Source organism: Suricata suricatta, chromosome 3, assembly GCF_006229205.1.
Source record: "Suricata suricatta isolate VVHF042 chromosome 3, meerkat_22Aug2017_6uvM2_HiC, whole genome shotgun sequence".
In the NCBI taxonomy this organism is placed as follows: Eukaryota; Metazoa; Chordata; class Mammalia; order Carnivora; family Herpestidae; genus Suricata; species Suricata suricatta.
Window position 1 is genome coordinate 170,894,832 of NC_043702.1, and position 19,998 is coordinate 170,914,829.

At 48.7% G+C, this 19,998-nt stretch overlaps 1 protein-coding gene across 2 annotated transcripts in view; it reads left to right on the top strand.

The window, feature by feature from the left end:
- Window positions 1-19,998, top strand: part of COPA (coatomer protein complex subunit alpha) — a 43,858-nt gene that overhangs the window by 13,722 nt on the left and 10,138 nt on the right. The window contains exons 7-17 of one of the 2 annotated variants that reach the window (XM_029935818.1): window positions 3,557-3,666; window positions 5,198-5,297; window positions 6,044-6,179; window positions 6,611-6,693; window positions 9,055-9,205; window positions 10,151-10,217; window positions 11,121-11,196; window positions 13,069-13,151; window positions 14,211-14,350; window positions 15,125-15,210; window positions 15,294-15,459. In XM_029935818.1, coding sequence (XP_029791678.1) covers window positions 3,557-3,666; window positions 5,198-5,297; window positions 6,044-6,179; window positions 6,611-6,693; window positions 9,055-9,205; window positions 10,151-10,217; window positions 11,121-11,196; window positions 13,069-13,151; window positions 14,211-14,350; window positions 15,125-15,210; window positions 15,294-15,459 — 1,198 coding nt within the window. The remainder of the gene's footprint in view (window positions 1-3,556; window positions 3,667-5,197; window positions 5,298-6,043; window positions 6,180-6,610; window positions 6,694-9,054; window positions 9,206-10,150; window positions 10,218-11,120; window positions 11,197-13,068; window positions 13,152-14,210; window positions 14,351-15,124; window positions 15,211-15,293; window positions 15,460-19,998) is intronic. The other variant, XM_029935819.1, reaches the window with a different exon arrangement.

Genomic DNA, 19,998 nt, shown 5'->3' on the forward strand with positions numbered 1-19,998 from the left:
GGGGTGATAGTCTGAGTTCTGTGTCGTGGTGAACTGTTCGCTCTATTGACTGTCATGTCTGAATTTTGGAGTCAGCTGCTGTTTCCAGAGGCGGGATCATAAGGGACTGGTCTCACAGGACTGTGCTGGAGGTGGGCGGGTGTGGCCTCTTCCGGGAGGGCTTTTGCCATTGCATTTTTTGTCAGACTGACGAGGCTTTTTGAAGTGCACCCCGATGTGACCAGCCCCGCCGACGGGAGCCCGTGCCCCGTCCTCACCGCTCGCGCCAGGGACCTCGTTTGCTCTCTCAGTTACTGGCTGTGGCTTCTCATGGTTTTCCGCTGCACGCACATTCCAGTCCCCCTCTCTGTCTCGGGATGTGGGGCCTGTGGGGTGGGGTCGTGCTCGTGCGATTCCAGCTGATCCGCTGCCATTCCTAGACTAGCCTTTCCCGGCCGGAGTCAGCGCCACTCCAATGTCCTGAGCGGCTGCTTTCCCTGTTCTTGTGAGGGTATATAGCTACTGCCACTACAGGTCGTGAAGAAGTTAGTTTGCTAGATGCGTGAACTGATGCTTTGGCCATTAGGGCTTAATTCTGTCCTGAGAGCACAGGGCTGAGCAGGACCTCCTACTGCCACACTCTGAGCCGTGTTCGCGCCACCTGATGCCTGCGCGGCAGGTCCTGCGGCCTGGCCCGAGCGGTTGGGACAGGTGGGGGCTGGTGTCTCGCTGGTAACCTGAAATGCCCGAGGCAAGAAATCCTTTCCTTGACTTCTGTAGGCTGGAGGACGTTTTCACATCTGAAGTGAGGGCCTGAAATCAGAGAAGAGAGGGGGAGCCTGTGGACCCCAGTTGGGGTTTATACTTGCCCTTAACCATGTGCAGCGCATGGACGTGCCGTGAGGATGTCGCAGCTGCTGTCCTCGTTTAGCAGAAGTGGCAGTGGGAGTCCGTGCTCCTTGCTGTGCTAATGTTACTGCTCTCTCTACCATCTCTGAGTGTCTGTCTCTCCTCACCACTCTCTTGACGTCCAGTAACCCTTAACCAGAGTGAAAGGAAATGCTTTGGTCTCTGAGTGCAGCTTTGAGTTAGACTTTTACATTTCTTCTTTCCTCTTCTGGAAATCAGCATACTCTTTTTAGCAGAGTTATTTTTGCCTGCGTCCAAATAAGTCTGAATGCAGGAAGAGGGATTACCCTTCAGATCTGTTAGGGACCAGAGGTGGTAATTCTGAGAGAGAAAAAGTTCGTTCTGAGTAGGAGAATGAGCACCCTCCTGTTTACAGGACTGCTCAAAATTCTAAATTTTTGGACTGTCTAGCTTGTGGCTTATGAATTACATAAACAATAAGAAGACAGAATTTTAAAGGAAAACCTGTCTTCTTGTTATCTGTCCCATGAGAATTGAGCCCCATGAGGCTTATTTAACCTGAATCTTTTCTGTTAGCCTGGCAAAAATAGGTGTTAAAAACAGTATATTTGCAATCTAGATGTAGAAAGCAGGTTACTTTTTTTACCCCAATATTCCACATAAACTGCCAATTAAATCATCTTAATGTGCTTAAACCTTTGCATGTCAAGCCCATGTAATTCAGGCTTAATCCTTATAATGACAACAACTAAAAAGTATTAATTTGCTGCCACTTCCTGTCCTCATCCCTCTCTTTTTACTGCTTCTCCTGGTCCCCGCCGGGAAGCGTGCGTCAAACTGGTCCAGTCTGCGAGTGAACTCCCTTCCCTCTGGGTTTGAGTAGCTGCTGTAGAAATTTTCCATCTGTCGTGCAGTCGTAGTGAGTGGCTTGTCGAAGGCTCAGATATTTCTTCTCCAAGTATCTTTTCGCTGCCTGTCACTATTCATCTGTCAGGTTTTATTGCTCTTCCCCCTTTCCTGGATTATGACAGCAAGTGCAGCAAAGGCTTGCATTCTGTCCTAAGCTTTCCTTTTCATGCGTTTGATGAAGCTCACGGGTGGTGAACTTCTCACCTCTGCGTGTCTTCCTTTGAATGTTTCACACACCAGACTCATTAGAAGAAGTGGACAGATCCCATTAAGGAGGCCAGCGAAGTCAGTGGGGGGAGGCGTCCCTTCGATGGCGTGTTTGTGGAGCCCTGGGGAGTGCGTTTTTGTTAGAGCTTTGGCTCTCTGTCTCCCCCCTGTTGACTAGATGCGCACCTTGGACAGGACGAGGTAGCCAACACTGTCGGGTCCTTTCGAGCACTTGCGTCTCCAGCACCGATGATTACGTGCTGCCGGAGCGGGGAGACGTGCTGTGATTGTAAAACAAGCACACATTTAATCCTTAAACTTAAATGTTTATGTTTTCCTACGGATGCCACACTTTAGGCTTAAAATGACATAGGTTTTATTTTCAATGCTTGCTTTTATTTTCCCCCACATTATGGATACTTGGTTTTACTTTTACAAGTGCCAGTAGTTCCAATTTCCTCTTTCCTCCACAAGTACTTCCCAAGATGAGACTTTTAGTCCCACTTCTATTTTACTCATAAATTGGTATAATTGTGTCTGCTTGCCTGTTTCAAAAGGCTGTTATCAGGATCAAATGACATAACATGTTGGCGAGTGCTCGGAAAAATCACAAAGTGCTTTCAGGTGTCAGGGAGTTGTATTCTGAGCATAAGTTTGGTCATGACTGTGCCACAGATAGCCTTTAAAGACCGGTGTGTCGAGCCGTAAACTTGGGTCCAGCACAAGTAAGACTCTTCTTATCCTGATGTCTTTTCTGTGTTGTTTTCAAATTATGGGCAGTCCCTCCCAGTGAAACTAGCCTCCAGAAATTTTCATGGCAAAATACATGGGTTCAGAGCTGTAACCAGCCTTCTTAGGTAAGAGCTTAAAGGGGCATGACAGTCACACTCTGTGTTAACTACCTAAAATTAAAAAAACAAACAAACAAACTTGAAACAAACAAAAAAGACATGGCGGTGCTCATCATCTTGTTCCGTGCCCAGGAGTCCCATAGAAGAATGAGGACACTTCCTGCGTAGTCTGCAGTTTTACACTCTTCCACCGGAGAGCCGTTTGCTGTTTAATAGGCCTCGTTTCCTTACCAGCTTTGGGATCTCCCCGTCATATACCTAACAGCTTCTAGTTTGAGAGGCACAGGGCTGTGGCTTCCCCAAATGGCTTTTCTTTCCAAAGTTCCTGAGGGGCTGGGAGAACAGTGGCTATGGTTGTCATAGATCGGAAGTGGAAACCGAGTGGCCGCCCTCTGAGGCCACATCGCGAAGCCTAGGAATTCTCTCCTGTGGGTAGCCCCTGAGGTGAGGCTTGCTGAGGAAGTTCCCTGTGTCAGAGGTGTGCCCCGTCGTGCTCTGGGAGGAAGTCCCAGTGGTGGGGCTGTCCAAGCAGCGGACAGTGAACGGTCCTCAACATTTTGAACAGCGTTAGAAAGAAATGCACAGGAGTTCCTGAGTCTCTTCTTTTCTCCATCTCCCTAGATTCCTTTTCCCTTCCTTTTCTTTAATGCTAGGCTATCACTGTACTTCCTGTGCCTGTCACCGGGCTCTCTGCGGTCACACCGTTCTGTGTCTCTCACCCCACTCCCGTCCCTTCAAAGGTCTGAGGAAAAAGAACTTGTCCCCTGGCGCGGTGGAGTCGGACGTGAGAGGGATCACCGGGGTTGACCTGTTCGGAACTACGGACGCGGTGGTGAAGCACGTGCTGGAGGTACCTCCCTTCGCGGCCGGTGTGGGCTCCGCCGGGACACCGGGAGCGGCCGCTGACTTACTCCTTCCTTCAGCGGAGACTCGGGCAGTGCCTGTTAGTGCCGGGCGTGGTTCTGGGGGCACTGGAAGTAGAGTGGTCCGTGAGCCGGCAGAAATGAAGCCTGTGTGCCACCAAGGGAGTCCCGTCCCCTCCTAAACCCGGAGGGAGGGAGGGAGAAGGCTGGCATGGATGCCGTCCCTGCCCCCCGGCAGAGCCTGTTCCCGGGCCTCTTGTGACAGTGGGGCCGTGGGAGGGCCGGTTTGCTCACTGAGGACCCGCCAGGTGTAGTCACCTGTGTGCACGGTGGGAAAATAGAAGAGCATCAGAGAAAGAAACTAGGTTTTTTAAATAGCTAATTTAATCCTCTCGGCTGTTCAGTGAAATAGATATCAACCTCATTTTACAGATGAAAGAAATTGAGATTTAGAGAAATTGAGCAGTTTGCCAAAATGCAAATGTACCTAGTAAACGGAAGAACTAGGATTTCAACTTGGGTCAGATTCCAAAACCCAGGCGATTTTAACCACAGCATCAAGTCTCAAAAACACTGCCGATTTGAAGCTGCCTTGTCTCTGATCCTGCCGTAGCACAGGGCAGAAGTATATAAAGAAAGAGTCAGAGCTTAAAAGCAGTAATTCTTAGACTTTGTGGTCTGAGAACCTCTTTCTTTATACTCTTAGAACTTACTGAGGACCCCAAATTGTTGTTCATGTTGTTTATATCTTTCAGTTTTTACCATATTTGAAATTGAAACCAATTTGGGGGGTGCCTGGGTGGCACAGTTGGTTGAGTCCAACTGTTGATTTAGACTCAGGTCATGATTCTCGGTCATGGGATCAAGTCCCATGCCAGGCTCTGCATTGAGTGTGGAGTCTGCTAAAGGTTCTCTCTCCCCCCACCCCTTAAGATTAAAAAACAAAAACAAAATCAATCCTTTTTTTAAACTTATTTTTATTTTTTTACAACATGAAATATAAAAGCACACATTTCATTAGCTGTGATATATATCATCACGTCGCATAGCCCTCTTGAAAACTCTACCCTTACGAGAGTAAGCGTGAAAAAGGCAAATAATGTCTTAACGTTATCATGAAAATAGTTTCGACCTTGCAGATTTCATAAAAGGATGTTTAGACTCAGCTCAGAGTTTCCCAGCCACATTTCCTCAGCAAGTTGTACAGTTGGTTTTTATTCTTGAGATGTAACCAGTCACTGGGGAACTAATGCGTAAGTAAGTAAGTAACGAAACGGGCAGTGTACCCCGAATGCAGGTGAAGCCGAGTTTGGGGGTTGCAGCGAGAATGCGGGTGGAGCCGTGGGCGGGCTGGCGGGACGACCCCCGTGTCCATCTCGTAGAGCAGCACCGTCCCTGTGTCTCTTCACAGGGGAGTAAAAGTCAGACATCTTTTGTGGCTGCCAGCGTAGCCCTTTCGTTTGCTCTGAGTAGTCGTCTTCGAGGCATTTTAGAAGAGCCACCTCTTGTTTTCCACAGGGTCATGACCGCGGAGTTAACTGGGCTGCCTTCCACCCCACCATGCCCCTCATTGTGTCTGGGGCAGATGACCGTCAAGTGAAGATCTGGCGCATGAATGGTGGGTAGACCAGTGACAGTGTCGCTGTGTCCCGAAAGAGCCAGGAGCGTGACCTGTTTTCTTACCTTAGCTGGTTATACTAATCCGAGGAGCATGAACATTGCCCCATTCTCTATTTTCCTGGTTCTGAGGCATCCTGATTTTGGGAAGTCGGAACACAGTTAAGAGTAAGAATTCATTGATTCAAAAATTTTTATACTAGTACTAGTCATTGTTCAAGGCTCTGAAGATACAAGGGTGACCAGAGCATATGGAATTTATATGTATTCTATCATGACAGCTAGTGACAAGTAAAACAGGGTAAGAGGGTAATGAATGTTGGAGAGGAGGTGCCGTCGTTGGTAGGAGGGTCAGAATGAAAGAGCAAACAGAGAGTCAGAGGCTTAAGTGGAGAAAATGGCCATAATAGAAAGGAGTTGCTGATGTAACGTTTTGAAGTATACCTAGCATTTGGTTAGAGATGCCGTAATTTTATTTGATTTAAAATTTCTTAGTTTAGAGAAGATGTGCAAGTAGGGGAGGGGGCAGAGAGCGAGCGAGAAGGAGAATCTTAAGCAGGTTCCATGCTCAGCGCAAAGCCCGACGCTCCGTCTCACGACCCTAGGATCATGACCTGACCCAAAATTAAGAGTTGGACTCTCAACCAACTGAGACACCTAGGTGCCCCGAGACGCCATAATTTTAAATCCCAAACTTGTAGTAGGAGGGACTTGGGAGAGGGCATCTAATTCTCTTTGGTCCTTTAGAGTCCAAGGCCTGGGAGGTCGACACCTGCCGCGGGCATTACAACAACGTGTCCTGTGCCGTCTTCCACCCTCGCCAAGAGCTGATTCTCAGCAACTCCGAGGACAAGAGCATCCGAGTCTGGGATATGTCCAAGAGGTGAGGGGGTTGCGATGGTGTGGCCACGGCCAGGGGAGGGGCCTCCGCGCTCTCGTTCTCTCCCCCGCCAGCTAGATTAGACCGCTTCTGTGTGCCTCTTAGCCGTCTTCAGCATGCGGGCAAATCAGAGCCCGTGCTAGGGGAGCTCGAGGGGGCCTAGAGATCAGCCAGCATTTACAGGTTGCCCGTCGAGCACAGCCTCCACGTGCATTCTCTTCTCCAAATTTAAGCGTGTTCTTTTGTAGCTAGAGAAGTAAGAAATACAAATGGGGGTAGTGTAGCAAGCAGTCAGGCCGAGTAAGGGGAAATCGAAATACTGAAATAATAGATCAGTGCGGTTTTGCCGGCTTCCACTCAGTGCTCTTGTATGTGATAGGCCGAAGCTTTCTCGGAAATTAGGATGTTTCTTTGCTTACCTGTTGCTTTCCTAGGACTGGGGTTCAGACCTTCCGCAGGGACCACGATCGTTTCTGGGTCCTAGCCGCCCACCCCAACCTCAACCTCTTTGCAGCAGGTAAGGGTCATTTCTTCTCTTTTTCCCTTGTTTAAGGTCCAGGTTTGTAAGAGCTGAGCGTGATTCTCTGTTAGCGACAGAGGGTGAGCAGCAGAAACAGGGTTCTCAGAGCCGCGAGGCTGAAGCTCCCGTCCTCCCCTGAGGCCCTTCCTGTAGCGGCCCTTCTCCGGGCACCTGTGCTGGGCGTGGAAGCCGTTCTCTCTGACGAGTTAGGAGGCTCACGGTGGACACTCCGCGTCCTCGGGCTGAGGCGCTGGAGGCTGAGCCGTAGTCGCTCGGGTAGCAGGTGGGCCCTGAGCGCCGGGCGCTGGTCTGGCTGCTGCTAGGAGAGAGGCGCCCGAGGCAGCACCCCGACTGCACGGAACTTTACTTGTATACGGGGAGAGGCGTGGAGAGGGGCCACGAGACGACAAACCTGTGAAGGAGGCTTTGAAGAAAAGTGCAGCAAGAGGTACACAGAGAGGGACAGGTGTGGGGACCGCTGCTTTATATTGGCTGTGCAGGATAGTGAGGAGGCGACGCGCAGGGGCGGTGCGGGGGGCACAGAGCATGCCTGTGAGGTGGGTGCTGAGGGGGTGGCAGAGCCTGTGTGTGAGGAGGGGTGCCGAGTAGTGTTGGGGGGCCCTGAGCGAGCGTGGGGAGACACGGAGCGCGCTGGTGTGGGGCCCGGAGGCCGGGGTTCGGGAGGAAGAGCAGGCCCGCTGTGCTCCGCCTTGCAGGGAAGGCCGGGGTTGGACTGAGGATTTTATTCTGAATGAGCAGAAGGCCATTGGAAGCGAATCATCTGGGTTATGTGTGGAGAGCCCTTGGAACAAGGTGGAAGGTTCCTCTGGGAGATTCGTGATGCTGGCAGAGAAAAAGTAAAACAGTTAAAAAAAAGAAGGCCGAGAAAAGCTTTTTAAACCAGCGTCCCTGTTCGGCAGAAACCTCTGTGTCCCTGCTGTTGGCCAGGGGCCGCGACGTCTGGTCAGGAGCTCGTGGGAGAGTGGGGCTGGCGGCCTCGCTACAGGGCGGGGTGTTACGTGCGATGCCAGACGCTTCCTTGGGTTTTGAACCGAAGCACAATTGACATATGTGGTCTGTTAGCTTTGGGCCAACGTGGTAGTGATGCGACGTTTTTATATCTGACGAGGTCCCCATGGTCAAGTCTGGTTACCTCCTCTCACCGCACACAGTGATCTCAGCATCACGGACGTATTCCGTAAGCTGAACAGCACATCCCGAGGACTTAACTTATTTTACAATTGGATATTTATACCTCTCAGTCCCCTTTGCCTGTTTTGGTCATTCTCCACCACCTCTAGCCTCTGGTAACTACCAGTTTCTTCCCTGTACCTATGAGTTTGTTTCTGTTTTGTTGTTCATTTATTCTTTTTGTAGATTCTACGTATAAGCAAAGTCTTATATTTGTCATTCTGACTCATAGGCCATTTGTGTGTGTGTGTGTGTGTGTGTGTATGCACGCGCCTGTGCATACCCGCTACGTCTTTGTCCCGGTATCAGCACCGGGGCACTTGGGCTGTTTCCACGCGGTGGCCGCCGTAGACCGTGCTGCAGCGAGCACGGGGATGCACATATCTGCAAATTGGTGTTTCCGTATCTGTCTTCCGATAGATACACTGAGGGACTTGCTGGGTCACATGGCAGCTCTAGTTTTCATTTCTGAGGAACCTCCATGCTGTCTCCACCGTGGCGGCACCAGTTTGCATTCCCACCGACAGTGCAGGAGGCTTCTCTTTTCTCCGCACCCTCGGCGACACTTGTTATTTCTTGTCTTCTTGATACTGGTTACTCTGACGGGTGTGAGCTGATGTCTCATTGCGGTTTTGATGTGTATTTCCCTGGTGATTTGTGATGTTCAGCATCTTTCTTGTGCCTGCTGGCCACCTGTATTGTATGTCTTTAGAGAAATGTCTATTCAAGTTCTCTGCTCATTTTCTAATTGGGTCATTGTGTGTGGTTTTCTTTTTTTGCATTGTGTTCTTTATATATTTTGGATGTTAACCCCTTACTGGATATGTGATTTGCAAATATCTCCTCCAGTCAGCAGGCTCCCCTTCATCTCGGTGATGGCGTCCTTCACCGTGCCAAAGACTTTGGGTATAATGAAACTTCGTACAAAGTGTGAGGAGAACACAGAGGAGGGTGTGTGTAAATGTGACAGTGTGATGTGGAGTATTAGGAAAGGATTCACAGAAATTGGTTTGAGTAAGATTCTAACAACTGTGGGAATTCAGACAAAGGGCGCATTGAGGCACCTTCATTCTTAGCACATAACAGTCATCATCCTGTGTAGCTCTGGTTTCCAACTTGCTTTCCTACCTTCAGCTAATTCTTTCCCCCCTCCTCTCTGCGCCGCAGGCCATGATGGTGGCATGATTGTGTTTAAACTGGAGCGGGAGCGGCCAGCCTATGCTGTTCACGGCAACATGCTACATTATGTCAAGGACCGATTCTTACGTCAGTTGGACTTCAACAGCTCCAAAGACGTGGCAGTGATGCAGCTGCGGAGGTAAATCAGACATGTCTCCTCCCTCCAGACCCTCTTATCTGTCGCCACGATGCGGTACGCACTCTGTTCTTTAACGACATTTTGGGTCTCCTCTCTTGTCGCAGATGGAATCCCCACTGGGGAGGCTGCTCAGTGTAAACCTCGGGAGCAGGCTGGGCAAGGAGGAGGCCGTGAGGAGAGGGGGGTGTCCCTGATTAGAACGCTAGCAAACGTGTGCACAGGACATCTTTACGGCCGCAGCCGGCCCGGTTTCTTGCGAACCAGAGAAGTTTCCTGGTAGAGAGTCGCCAGACTCAGTGACAGGCTTGTTTGCCTGTATTTGGCATTTCTGTGACTCTTCTCTGCTTTCCAGCAAAACGCACACAACTCTAAACTAGAATATATGTCTCTGGAAGCTCTTAACTCTGAAGATGTGATAAGCTCAGGGGCGCCTGGCAGAAAGCACTGTCCTTTCGGAGGGCCAGCTGCGGTGGCGCGCTGAAACATTCATGGTGGCAAGCTCTGGCACGAGGCTTCGGTACCCCCTCCAGCATGACTGCAATAACAGGATGGGTTTATGTGACACTCCCAGGGACGGGACAAATTAGCCAGAGCCGGCGCACATCATGTCGCTCTGTGGTGTCCCCTGCAGTTATGTGTAGGAATTTGTACCCAAGAACGACCGGCCCGCTCACTACAGCGAGTGCTGACCCTACTTTCTGTTGAACAATTGGACTTGTACCAGGGCTTGCCTTTTTAAGCTGTTGGTCAGAGCTGAGGTGGGGCTGTCCGCACACCTTGGAGGAAGGAGGAGGGTAGATGGAATATTTGTGTTTATTCCTGACTAGAAGAGTGATGAGTTACACGTGTAAAGACTGGGTGGGAGGCGGTGTGGGAGTCATTGCTTTCTTCTTCCCGGCTTTACTCCCCTTCTTCATTTTCTCTTTTGTCCACGCCTATCTCTAGCGGCTCCAAGTTTCCAGTGTTCAGTATGTCGTACAACCCAGCGGAAAATGCGGTGCTGTTGTGTACGGTACGTAACCCCGCGGTCCTGGGGTCTTTCCGTTTTCTGCACGTCCGTTTCTCATGCCCGTAGGGAACTTCCAGTGGCCGTTTAGAAGCTATCTGATGGTCGTTTGGAGAGAACTGACCCAGGTCAGTTCCAGTCACCAGAAGCAAGTTAGGGTTTGTGAACTTACATCTCTCATTAGGCTGATACTTTCTAAACCCAATGGAGCATCGAGATGAATGACCCAAATCAGAAGTAATTGAGAGAATGATTGGGACTATATCCTGTGCAGAGGGAATTCTTGTCTTGATTCCTTCATGTGGTAGAAACAGTGGAGCTGGTCTGAAGGAGGGTGGCTTTCAGTGACGTTGCCTTCAGGGTCAGTGAGTCGCCCCGCATTTCTTGCCATACACTTTGGGGGGGAAAAGAAATAACATTCTAGTTTTAGTGCCCTGTTTGCCAAATTAAAAAGAATGAAAACTTGTCTTTCCCTATATGACTTCTAGTGTCTAATCCTGTTCTTTGTTCAGTATCTGAGAGTCTTATTTTTTTTTCCTGGGAGTTGTCTTTACTGTCTTTTCTTTGATTTTTTTTTTCCCCTCGAACAGACTTAAGTTGATGAGTGTACTTAGGTAGAGTACCAGAATATTGGGGATTTAGTGTATTAATTTGTGGAAACAAGAGCAGTCCTTGCTTCCTTTCAAATAACATCTACATCTTTGGAGGATGCAGAAAGTGCAGAGTAGCATGAATTCTGAGTTCTTTGGTGACGAGTCAGAACTATTAGCTGTAGGGATGTCCACCTGCCCCTGGGGTGACAGGTGAGGAGGAGATGGCTACAGATAGTTGTGTGACGGCGTGGCTTTCGCAGAATACACTGCTTCCCTGGGTGCCTGTCACTCTCTCACCTCTCTCTCTCCTCTACAGAGAGCCAGCAACTTGGAGAATAGTACCTATGACCTGTACACCATCCCCAAGGATGCGGACTCCCAGAACCCCGACGGTAGGTGCCCCGGGCCTGCCCGGCTGTGTGCACAGCTCTCCTCTGCTGTGCTGTTGTGCCTCTTGGAGTTGTTCACGTCCCCTCCCCGGGCCACGGTCACATCACTCACGTCTGTTGGCAGGTGCCGCTGACAACTGCATCAGAGGCGACCGTGGTGTGAAATATTCATGTTCCTCCTCCATTTTATTACTCCAGCTAGATATATATATTTTATAATTTGGTTATTAGAAACTCTCCATTTTCTCTTTCAGCACAGCATGTTATCCTAGTTTATTGTCAGCTGATATGACTTTCACCCTGGTAGTTTCATTTATTTAAGAATGTGGTTCCAATCTTGCAATGTCTCATCCTGGGACTGGGGATTTATGCTCTCCCATCCACATCCAGATCCGATTTGCTTCCTCTGCACGTCAAAGAGATGAGGCTGCTAACAGCCCCACGCCCCGCCTGGGAGCCCGGGATCCAGCTGAGACCCTGTCTGCCTCATCTGTCACCGCCAGCCCCTGTTGGTGCCCTTCCTCTGCCTCCCGAGAATGGGGGAACGACGTGTCCCCCTTACGCTCTCTTTAGTCCACTTCCTCCCGTTGCTTTGTAGAGGGTTTCTTGGGTCCTCGCCTTACTAGCACGCTTTTATGAGATTTTAGACTCTGTGACCAGATCGTGGGGAATAATTCTGCTAGCTCTGGGCCTTTGCGTGTGCTACCACGTCATTATCGTTTGCTAATACGAGTCACTCTTCCTAGAAGTGTGGTCTTGGTAAGAAGACAGGGAACCTGTGTGTCTTCGGTATCCACAGCCAGCCTCCCGTGTAAATTAAACAGTCAAGTCGAATTTCTGGCTGGATTGTGACTACGTTCCTCCCTACCCACCTCCTTGCTCTCTTTCCCCACATGTTCATGATTACTTCTTAGTTTTGCTTTATTATCAATCACTTGGGTTTTATCCTCTACATTTTCCAAGGGAGATAATAATTAGTGAAGGAGTAAAGTTGCAGCCTGGTGATAGGCAACAGAGAAGAAGAGAAAGAGCAAACGTTTGAATAGTGTGGCTCCCTAGCCCCTGGCAAATGGGGGTGTTGGTTGTGGTAAGAATTGCCTGTCACCCACAGGTGCCGGAGAAGCACAGAGCAAGGCTGGCCAGCAGGCTTTGTCCACTTTGCTGATGGGCTCATATATGAAAGGGTGTTTCTGGCGCATCCTTCTCCATGGCCCGCGAAGCCTCCCCGGGAGTGGAGTGCCCATTCAGAGTTGTAGTCAGCTGGTGACGTGTGTTTGGGAACTGAGGACCGTTTTGTAACTTTCTTCAGGGTAGTAAGAATGATTGACATTTATGGAGCAACAGCGTGGTGCTAAATACTGCCCAGCACCGAGCTCATCTGCCTGTCAAGATTTAGTTGGGAGCGCTCTGCCCCACCCTGCTCTAGCGGAGGTCTGCATTTGCATGCTAAAAGCAGCGGAGCAGCTGCGTCCTGGGGAGGGGGCTCTGTCTCCACTCCAGCTTGTTGAGATAGGAGGTTAGACACTGACAGGTCGCTTGCCGCGCCGCAGCTTGGCCAGCGAGGCCCGCTCGTTAGCTTGATGGAGTGTGCTGTCTCCCAAGATGGGCGGTCCCTCTGCCAGGACACGGTGTTGGCTGAAACGCAGCCACTTGGCCTAGAGAAAGGAGGGTTGGCAGGGTGGAGGTTGGAGTTTGGAGGGGACTGGTGGGGAAAAGTCACTGACAGTAGCCTCGGGTTACAGCTGAATTAGTTAGGAAGCAGCTGAACTGGGAAAGCCAACAGGGCAGCCAGCGAGACTGGCAGCTCCGTGGCACCTGACTCTGTCACCTGCCCGCAGCTCGCCACATGCTCCCGCCCTTTGGTTTCGTTTTCAGCTCCTGAAGGGAAACGATCCTCAGGCCTGACAGCAGTTTGGGTTGCTCGAAATCGGTTTGCTGTGCTGGATCGGATGCATTCGGTGAGTTAAGGCGGAAAGGGAACTGCCTTGGGAAATGTGGCGGGGCGGGGTAGTGCGTGAGGAAGGGGCGTGCTCTCTTCCGCTCTCCCCTGGGGGCTGTGGCCCTCGTGCAGGCGCCCCAGCCCCTGGGAGACAACGAGCCTTAAAACTGATTTCATCGAGTTGATGATCACTGTGGATCTGGGCTTGAGAACAAAGTTAAAGTCACTCTAGACAAAATAGAAGCCAAGAAATGTCAAATTTGAAAGAGGTAGCCTGGATGAGTAATTCTGCTTTATCCTAACTACCCTCATTGGTACTTGAAGTGTAAGCAATCCTAAACAAGAGAAACAAAGCTCTCAAGAAAATACGTAACAAAAATTTAAGCCCCAGAAGTGCTGTTCTGTCTCTGGTTTGTGGAGGAATTCAGGCGTCAGTTGGACTTTGCAGGATATTCAGTTGGGGGAAGAGTCAGGGCCCCTGGAGAGGATGTTGGGGGGAGCGGTCTGTCCAGAATGGTGACTGGCCTGGACGTTTATGTTTTTTATTTATTTTTGAGAGACAGAGAAAGACAGTGCAAGCAGGGGAGGATCAGAGAGAGAGAGATACAGAATCTGAAGCAGGCTCCAGGCTCTGAGCTGTCAGCACAGAGCCCAACGCGGGGCTTGAACCCACCAACCTTGAGATCATGACCTGAGCTAAAGCCAGACGCTTAACTGACTGAGCCACCCAGGCGCCCGTATTATTTTTTTTTGAAAGAGTGAATATAATGTTTGTTTATTTTGAGAGACAGAGTGCATGCGCATGCACAAGTAGGGGAGGGCAAGAGGGAAGAAGAGCCAGAATCCCAAGCAGGCTCCACACCTTCATTGTGGAGCCTGATGCGGGGCTTTAACTCTCAAACTGTGAGATTTGACCAGAGCCGAGATCAAGAGTCAGACGCTTAACCAGCTGTGCCCACCCAGGCGCCCCCTAACTTGGTTTATTGGAACCAAGGGGCAGTTGCTGAGGCTTACTGTCAGCTGTCATCATCTTAGGAGTGCATGTTTCTGATGACTCCGCCTGTAATAATTATTTCAGCTTCTGATCAAGAATCTGAAGAATGAGATCACCAAAAAGGTACAAGTGCCCAACTGCGATGAGATCTTTTATGCTGGCACAGGCAACCTCCTGCTTCGGGACGCAGAATCCATCACGCTCTTCGACGTGCAGCAGAAGCGGTAACGCGTCAGGGGCCCCAAGCAGACGGGTGCAGTGCATGGGCGTGGACAGCTCTCGTGGCAGCTTTTCCCCCAGGAAGCTCGCCTCCGGCTCGACCGCCTCCGTGCTGTAACTCCCACGACTCTTTCTCGCCACTTTCCCCTCTGTGGTCACTGTCCGTCTTGTCCACACACACTAGCACGACGGTGAGGGCTTGTTTGTCTGTTTTCAGAGCACTTACCTGAACAGAGAGTGCTCTCGGGACTGAGACTCCTGGGCACGGAGGGATGAGCGGCATCCCTGCTCTTAAGTAGCGTCTGGTCTGCCGGTGAGATCGGACGTACACAAATCCCTAATAACGCGTGGGTGTGAGGACAGGGAGTTGAGTCGGGGGAAAGCTGCAGTGTGAGCCACAGCGTTTGTCACTCAGCTGCAGCACAGGGACTGTTGATTTGGTGTAATTACTTTTTACTGTTTTAAATATATATTTTCTATGTTTATTTTTGAGAGAGAGAGAGAGTGAAAGCAGGGAAGGGGCAAAGAGAGAGGAATATGCAAAATTTGAGGCAGGCTCCAGGCTCTGAGCTGTCAGCACAGAACCCTTTGGGGGGCTCGAACTACTACAACTGTGAGTTCATGGCCTGAGCCGAAGTCAGACCATTAACCGACTCAGGCACCCCATTCGGTATTATTTTAAGAAAGTGTGGCTTAATTTGGAGATGAAAGGATGTAGGTCATAACCTGGGACTTTGGAGTCAGATCCACTCATGCTTGCCTTTCTCTCTCTGTCCCAGGACTCTGGCCTCTGTGAAGATTTCCAAGGTGAAATATGTTATCTGGTCAGCAGACATGTCACATGTAGCACTACTGGCCAAACACGGTGAGTCTCCATTATCCCCTGATTCAGAGCCCAGTCCTACCCTCCCATCCCTGCCAGCCCGCTTCACTCCCCCTGTCCAGCAGAGCACTCATGCCCTTTGCCTCTTACAGCCATTGTGATCTGTAACCGCAAACTGGAGGCTCTGTGTAACATTCACGAGAACATTCGCGTCAAGAGTGGGGCCTGGGATGAGAGCGGGGTGTTTATCTATACCACAAGCAACCACATCAAATACGCCGTCACCGCCGGGTAAGTGAGTCCTCGGACGCACAGAGCGGCGAGGGAAGCTGCTTAAAACCGCTGTCCTGCCTCGAGGGATGCAACTGAAGTCCTCTTTGAACTTCCTTCTTAGAAAATCTTAGGCACATACGCGCCAGGCACAGCTGAGCATTCTTTTTCAAGTCTTTAAAAAATTGTGACCTACGACTCGAGTAAAGAAAAATTCATAGAGCGTATTCGTAGAGAATAGCGGACCGCTACATCGCGGGCGTTCTTGCCGCCCAAGTCAGGACGCGGAGCGGTGCTGGCACCCAGAGGCCCGTCGCCGCCCTGCGGCTGTGCTGACCACAGCCGTCGCTGGGTCCCACCCACGATAACATACTCCGACTGTTAGGGTGATTTCGCCCAAGCTTTTCTTTGTAATTTTATCACCCCATATGTGTCTTCAAATAATGTTTTACTTTTGCCTGGTTTGAACTGCATCTAAATCTTCCTGAATATATTATTTTCATATTTTGCTTATTTTGTTCAGTATTTCGTTTGTAAGATGGGTCTGTGTTACAGCTCTAATTTGCTTGTCTTCATTGTTGACCAATATTCTCTTACATGAAAATACCACAGCTGATCTGTTCTACTCTAAAGAGATATTTGAGTGATATCTAGGATTTTGCTACCGTGATTAAGTGTTCTTGTAAACAGTCTCCTACATGTGTTCTGGTGCAGACACACCTAACAGTTCTCCAGAGGGTCCAGAACCGAGTTGCTGGATCACAGGGTGTGCATGTCTCCACGCTGACTGGAGAACGTGAGACTGCTTTCCTGAGCGGCCGTCCCGGTTTGCATGGCCACCAGCGTCCTGTCAGGGCTTCCCGCTGTCATCCTGGCCAGCACTCGGCTTTGCTGGACTTGGTTTTGTCCGTCCGGTGGGCTTGTCACGGCATCTCGTGGTCGTTTAGCTTTGCTGCCTGCTGGTTCCCGAGCAAGCAGCCCGCCGGCGAGCGCCCATCAGGACTCCCTTTTCCCTGCAGTCTGCTCAGGCCTTTTATCTTCCTTCGTGGGTTATCCGTGTTAATTTTAGGAGGTTTTCATATATTAGAGCGTCAGTCCTCTGTCTGGGCTGTATGTTGTAAATCTTCATGTCTCCGTCCATTCTGTAGCTTGTCTTCTGATTCTCTGTGTGAAAGCCTTTTCTTTAACGAACAGATGTTGAGATAATGAGTCCTACCTATTGTGGTTATTGGGTTTTGTATGTTACTTGAGAAATCCTCACTGACTCCAAGGCTGTAAGGGCATTCTTTTGTAGAAACATCTTGTTGTTGTTTATTTATTTATTTTGGGCAGGGGGTGGGGGTGGAGAGAGCAAGAAGGGGGAGGGGCATACAGAGAAGGAGAGAGAGACGCCTGAGCAGGCTCATTGCGGAGCTCCATGATGAGCTGGCATGGGGCTTAATCTAGCGACCATGAGATCATGACCTGAGCTGAACTCAAGAGCTGGATGCTTAACCAGCGGAGCCCCCCAGACACCCCTCTTACCTTCTATTGTAAGAACTTCATACCTTTTTTACCTTTTTTTTTTTTGAAGCTTATTTAAGCGCTTATGTGTACGTGCACTCAAGAGCACACACGTGGGGAGGCACACAGAGAGAGAGAGAGAGAGAGAGAGAGAGAATGAGAGAGAATCCAAAGCAGAGTCCATGCTGTCAGCACAGAGCCCCTTGTGGGGTTTGAGCTCATGAACCATGAAATCATGACCTGAGCCACCCCGGCACCCCGGCACTTCTGTTTGCGTATCTAGGGCTGTGGTCTGCCTGAGATGAGTTTTGTGTGTGGTGTGAGGGGCGGGGCCTAGGCTGCAGGACACTTCTCTGTCCCAGTGTCATCCACTGGAAAGACCGGCTTCTCGCCAGTTCTGCAGGGCCTTCTTTGTCGCCCGTAAGTCCTCGTTACGGGCGTGCAGGACCCGTCTTCTGTGGTGTGCGCGCTGACCTCTGATCTCATCCCACCGTAAGGGTTACAGCTTTAGGGCTCTTCCCACCTGCTAAAGCAGATCCTCAAATCTTCCCCACTTTTATTTTTTTAAGTTAGAGGGTATTTTCTAATTAATTTTACCTTGGAAAGGCAAATTTTCAAAATGCTTTTGGCCTTAAAGTATAAATTTTAGAATCAGCTTGTGAAATTCCATGCAAAATAAACAAAAAGACCTGTTGTGATTTCAGTTGGGATTGCACTGAGGGTGTTTATCCTTTTGGACATAATTGATATTTTTGCAATATTAAATTTCCTAATCTGTGAATGTGGTATAGTAACTCTTCATTTATTTAGGTCTTCTGATGGGGGATGGGGGTGGGGTCCTGGGTGGCTCAGTAGATTGAGTGTCCAACTCTTAATTTCACTCAGGACATGATCCGAGGGTCGTGGGATCAAGCCCCATATCAGGCTCCACGCTGAGTACGGAGACTGCTTGAGAATTTGTCTCTCTGTCTCCCTCTGCCCCTCTTCCCTGCTCGACACTTTTCTTCCTTATAATAAAAAGTTTATTGGGGCACCTGGGTGGCTCAGGTGCTTAAGCATCCAACTCTGTTTTTAATGTTTTTAAAATTTATTTTGAGAGAGAGAGAGAGAGAGAATCCCAAGCACATTCCATGCTGCCAGCACAGAGCCCGGTATAGGATTCCTAATTCTTAATTTTGGCTTAGGTCATGATCTCACTGGTTCTTGAGGTCAAGCCCAGATCCAGCACCTCACGCCAACAGTGAATTCTCTCCCGCTCTCCCTGTCCTTCCTGTACACACTCTGTCTTTCAAAATAAAAAAATAAACTTAAAAACATTTTTTAAAAATTTATTTACATCTTCTGGAACATCTTTCAAGCAAGTTTTTAAAATTTTCTCTATAGGGATCCTGCATTTCTTTAGGTGTAGTGTTCTTAGGCACTTGGAAGTTTTCAGTGCTATTTGTAAATGGATATGGGGCACCTGGGTGGCTAGTTAGGTGAGCGTCTGACTGGAACTTAGGCCATGATCTCACGGTTCATGCGTTCAAGCCCCGCATCAGGCTCTTTGCTGACAGCTCGGAGCCTGGAGCTGCTTCAGATTCTGTGTCTCCCTCCCTCTCTGCCCCTCTCTTGCTTGCACCCTGTCTCTGTCTCTCTCTCTCAAAAAGTAAACATTAAAAAAAAATTTTAACACATACTCTCCATTTAAACATTTAATTTTCTAATTTTTGATGGTATTTAGAAATATAATTGTTTCTAAATTGATTTTATTTCGGAGATCTTGTTAGACTTTTATTATTTCCAGTAATTTATTTATCTTTTTTTAGTAAATAATCATAGTGTCTGTGGGTAATTGACGGTTTGTTTCTTCTTATAACTTTAATGTATTTTTCTCGTCTTGCTGCACTGACCAGGCCCTCCAGCATAGGGGTGAATAAACGTGGTGATAGCAGACTTTTTCGTCTTGTTCCCAATTTCAAGGGCGAGCTTTCAGTGTCTGACCTTATGTAAGCTTGCTGCAGATTTCTGTAGAGATGGCTTTTATTTATTAAGGGATGTCTGTTTTTCCTGGACCTCAGATAAATACTGAATTTTATCAGATAAATTTTTTTTTACTGCATATACCGAGTTAGTCATAGAAGTTTTCTCCTTTTGTTGATTAGTGTAGTGAATTAAATTCATTTTTAAAAATATGAGACCAATGTTGTATTTTTGATACAGATCTAACTTGGTTATGACGTTTTACTCTTCTCTGATACTGCTAGTTTTCGTTTGCTAATATTTTGTTTTGAATTTCTGCATCTGTGTATATAAACGTGAGATTGGCCTCTGCCTTCCTTTTTTCTCTTTGTCAGCTTTTAGTATTGAGGTTATGCTAATTCTATAAAATAAGGAAAATAACATACCTTCTTTTATTCTCTTAGTGAATTTGTAATAAGATTGTGTTTAATTCTTCCTGGAATATTGGGTAGAATTTGCCAGTGAAGTCATCCATGCCTGAGGCTTTCTTTTATAGGAGGATTTTTTGTGATTCATTTTATCTTGTGTAACAGTTAAAGGACTATAGGGGTTTTCTCTTGCTTTTTAATCAGTTTTGGTAAATGTTACTCTTCTTAGATTTAGATCATTTAAAAAAGTTTATGCCTATCCCCCTTTTCATTCCTATTTTGGCCATTTTTTCTTTCCTTCTTAATTAGACTCACAAACGGTTTATTTTGTAATATTTTTTAAACTATATAAATCATTGTCAAGTTGGCTAACATACAGTGTGCAAAGTGTGCTCCTGGTTTTGGGGTAGATTCCCGTGGTTCATCACTTATATACAACACCCAGTGGTCAGCCCAAAAAGTGCCCTCCTCAGTGCCCATCACCCCTTTCCCCTCCCCCCATCAACCCTCCGTGTGTTCTCTGTATTTAAAGAGTCTCTTTTGGTTTGCCCTCCTCCCTCTCTCTTAAGTATTTTTCCCCCCTTCCCCTCCCCCATGGTCTTCTGTTAAGTTTCTCAAGATCCACATAAGAGTGAAAACATGGTATCTGTCCTCTTCTGACTTCTTTCACTCGGCATGACACCCTCCA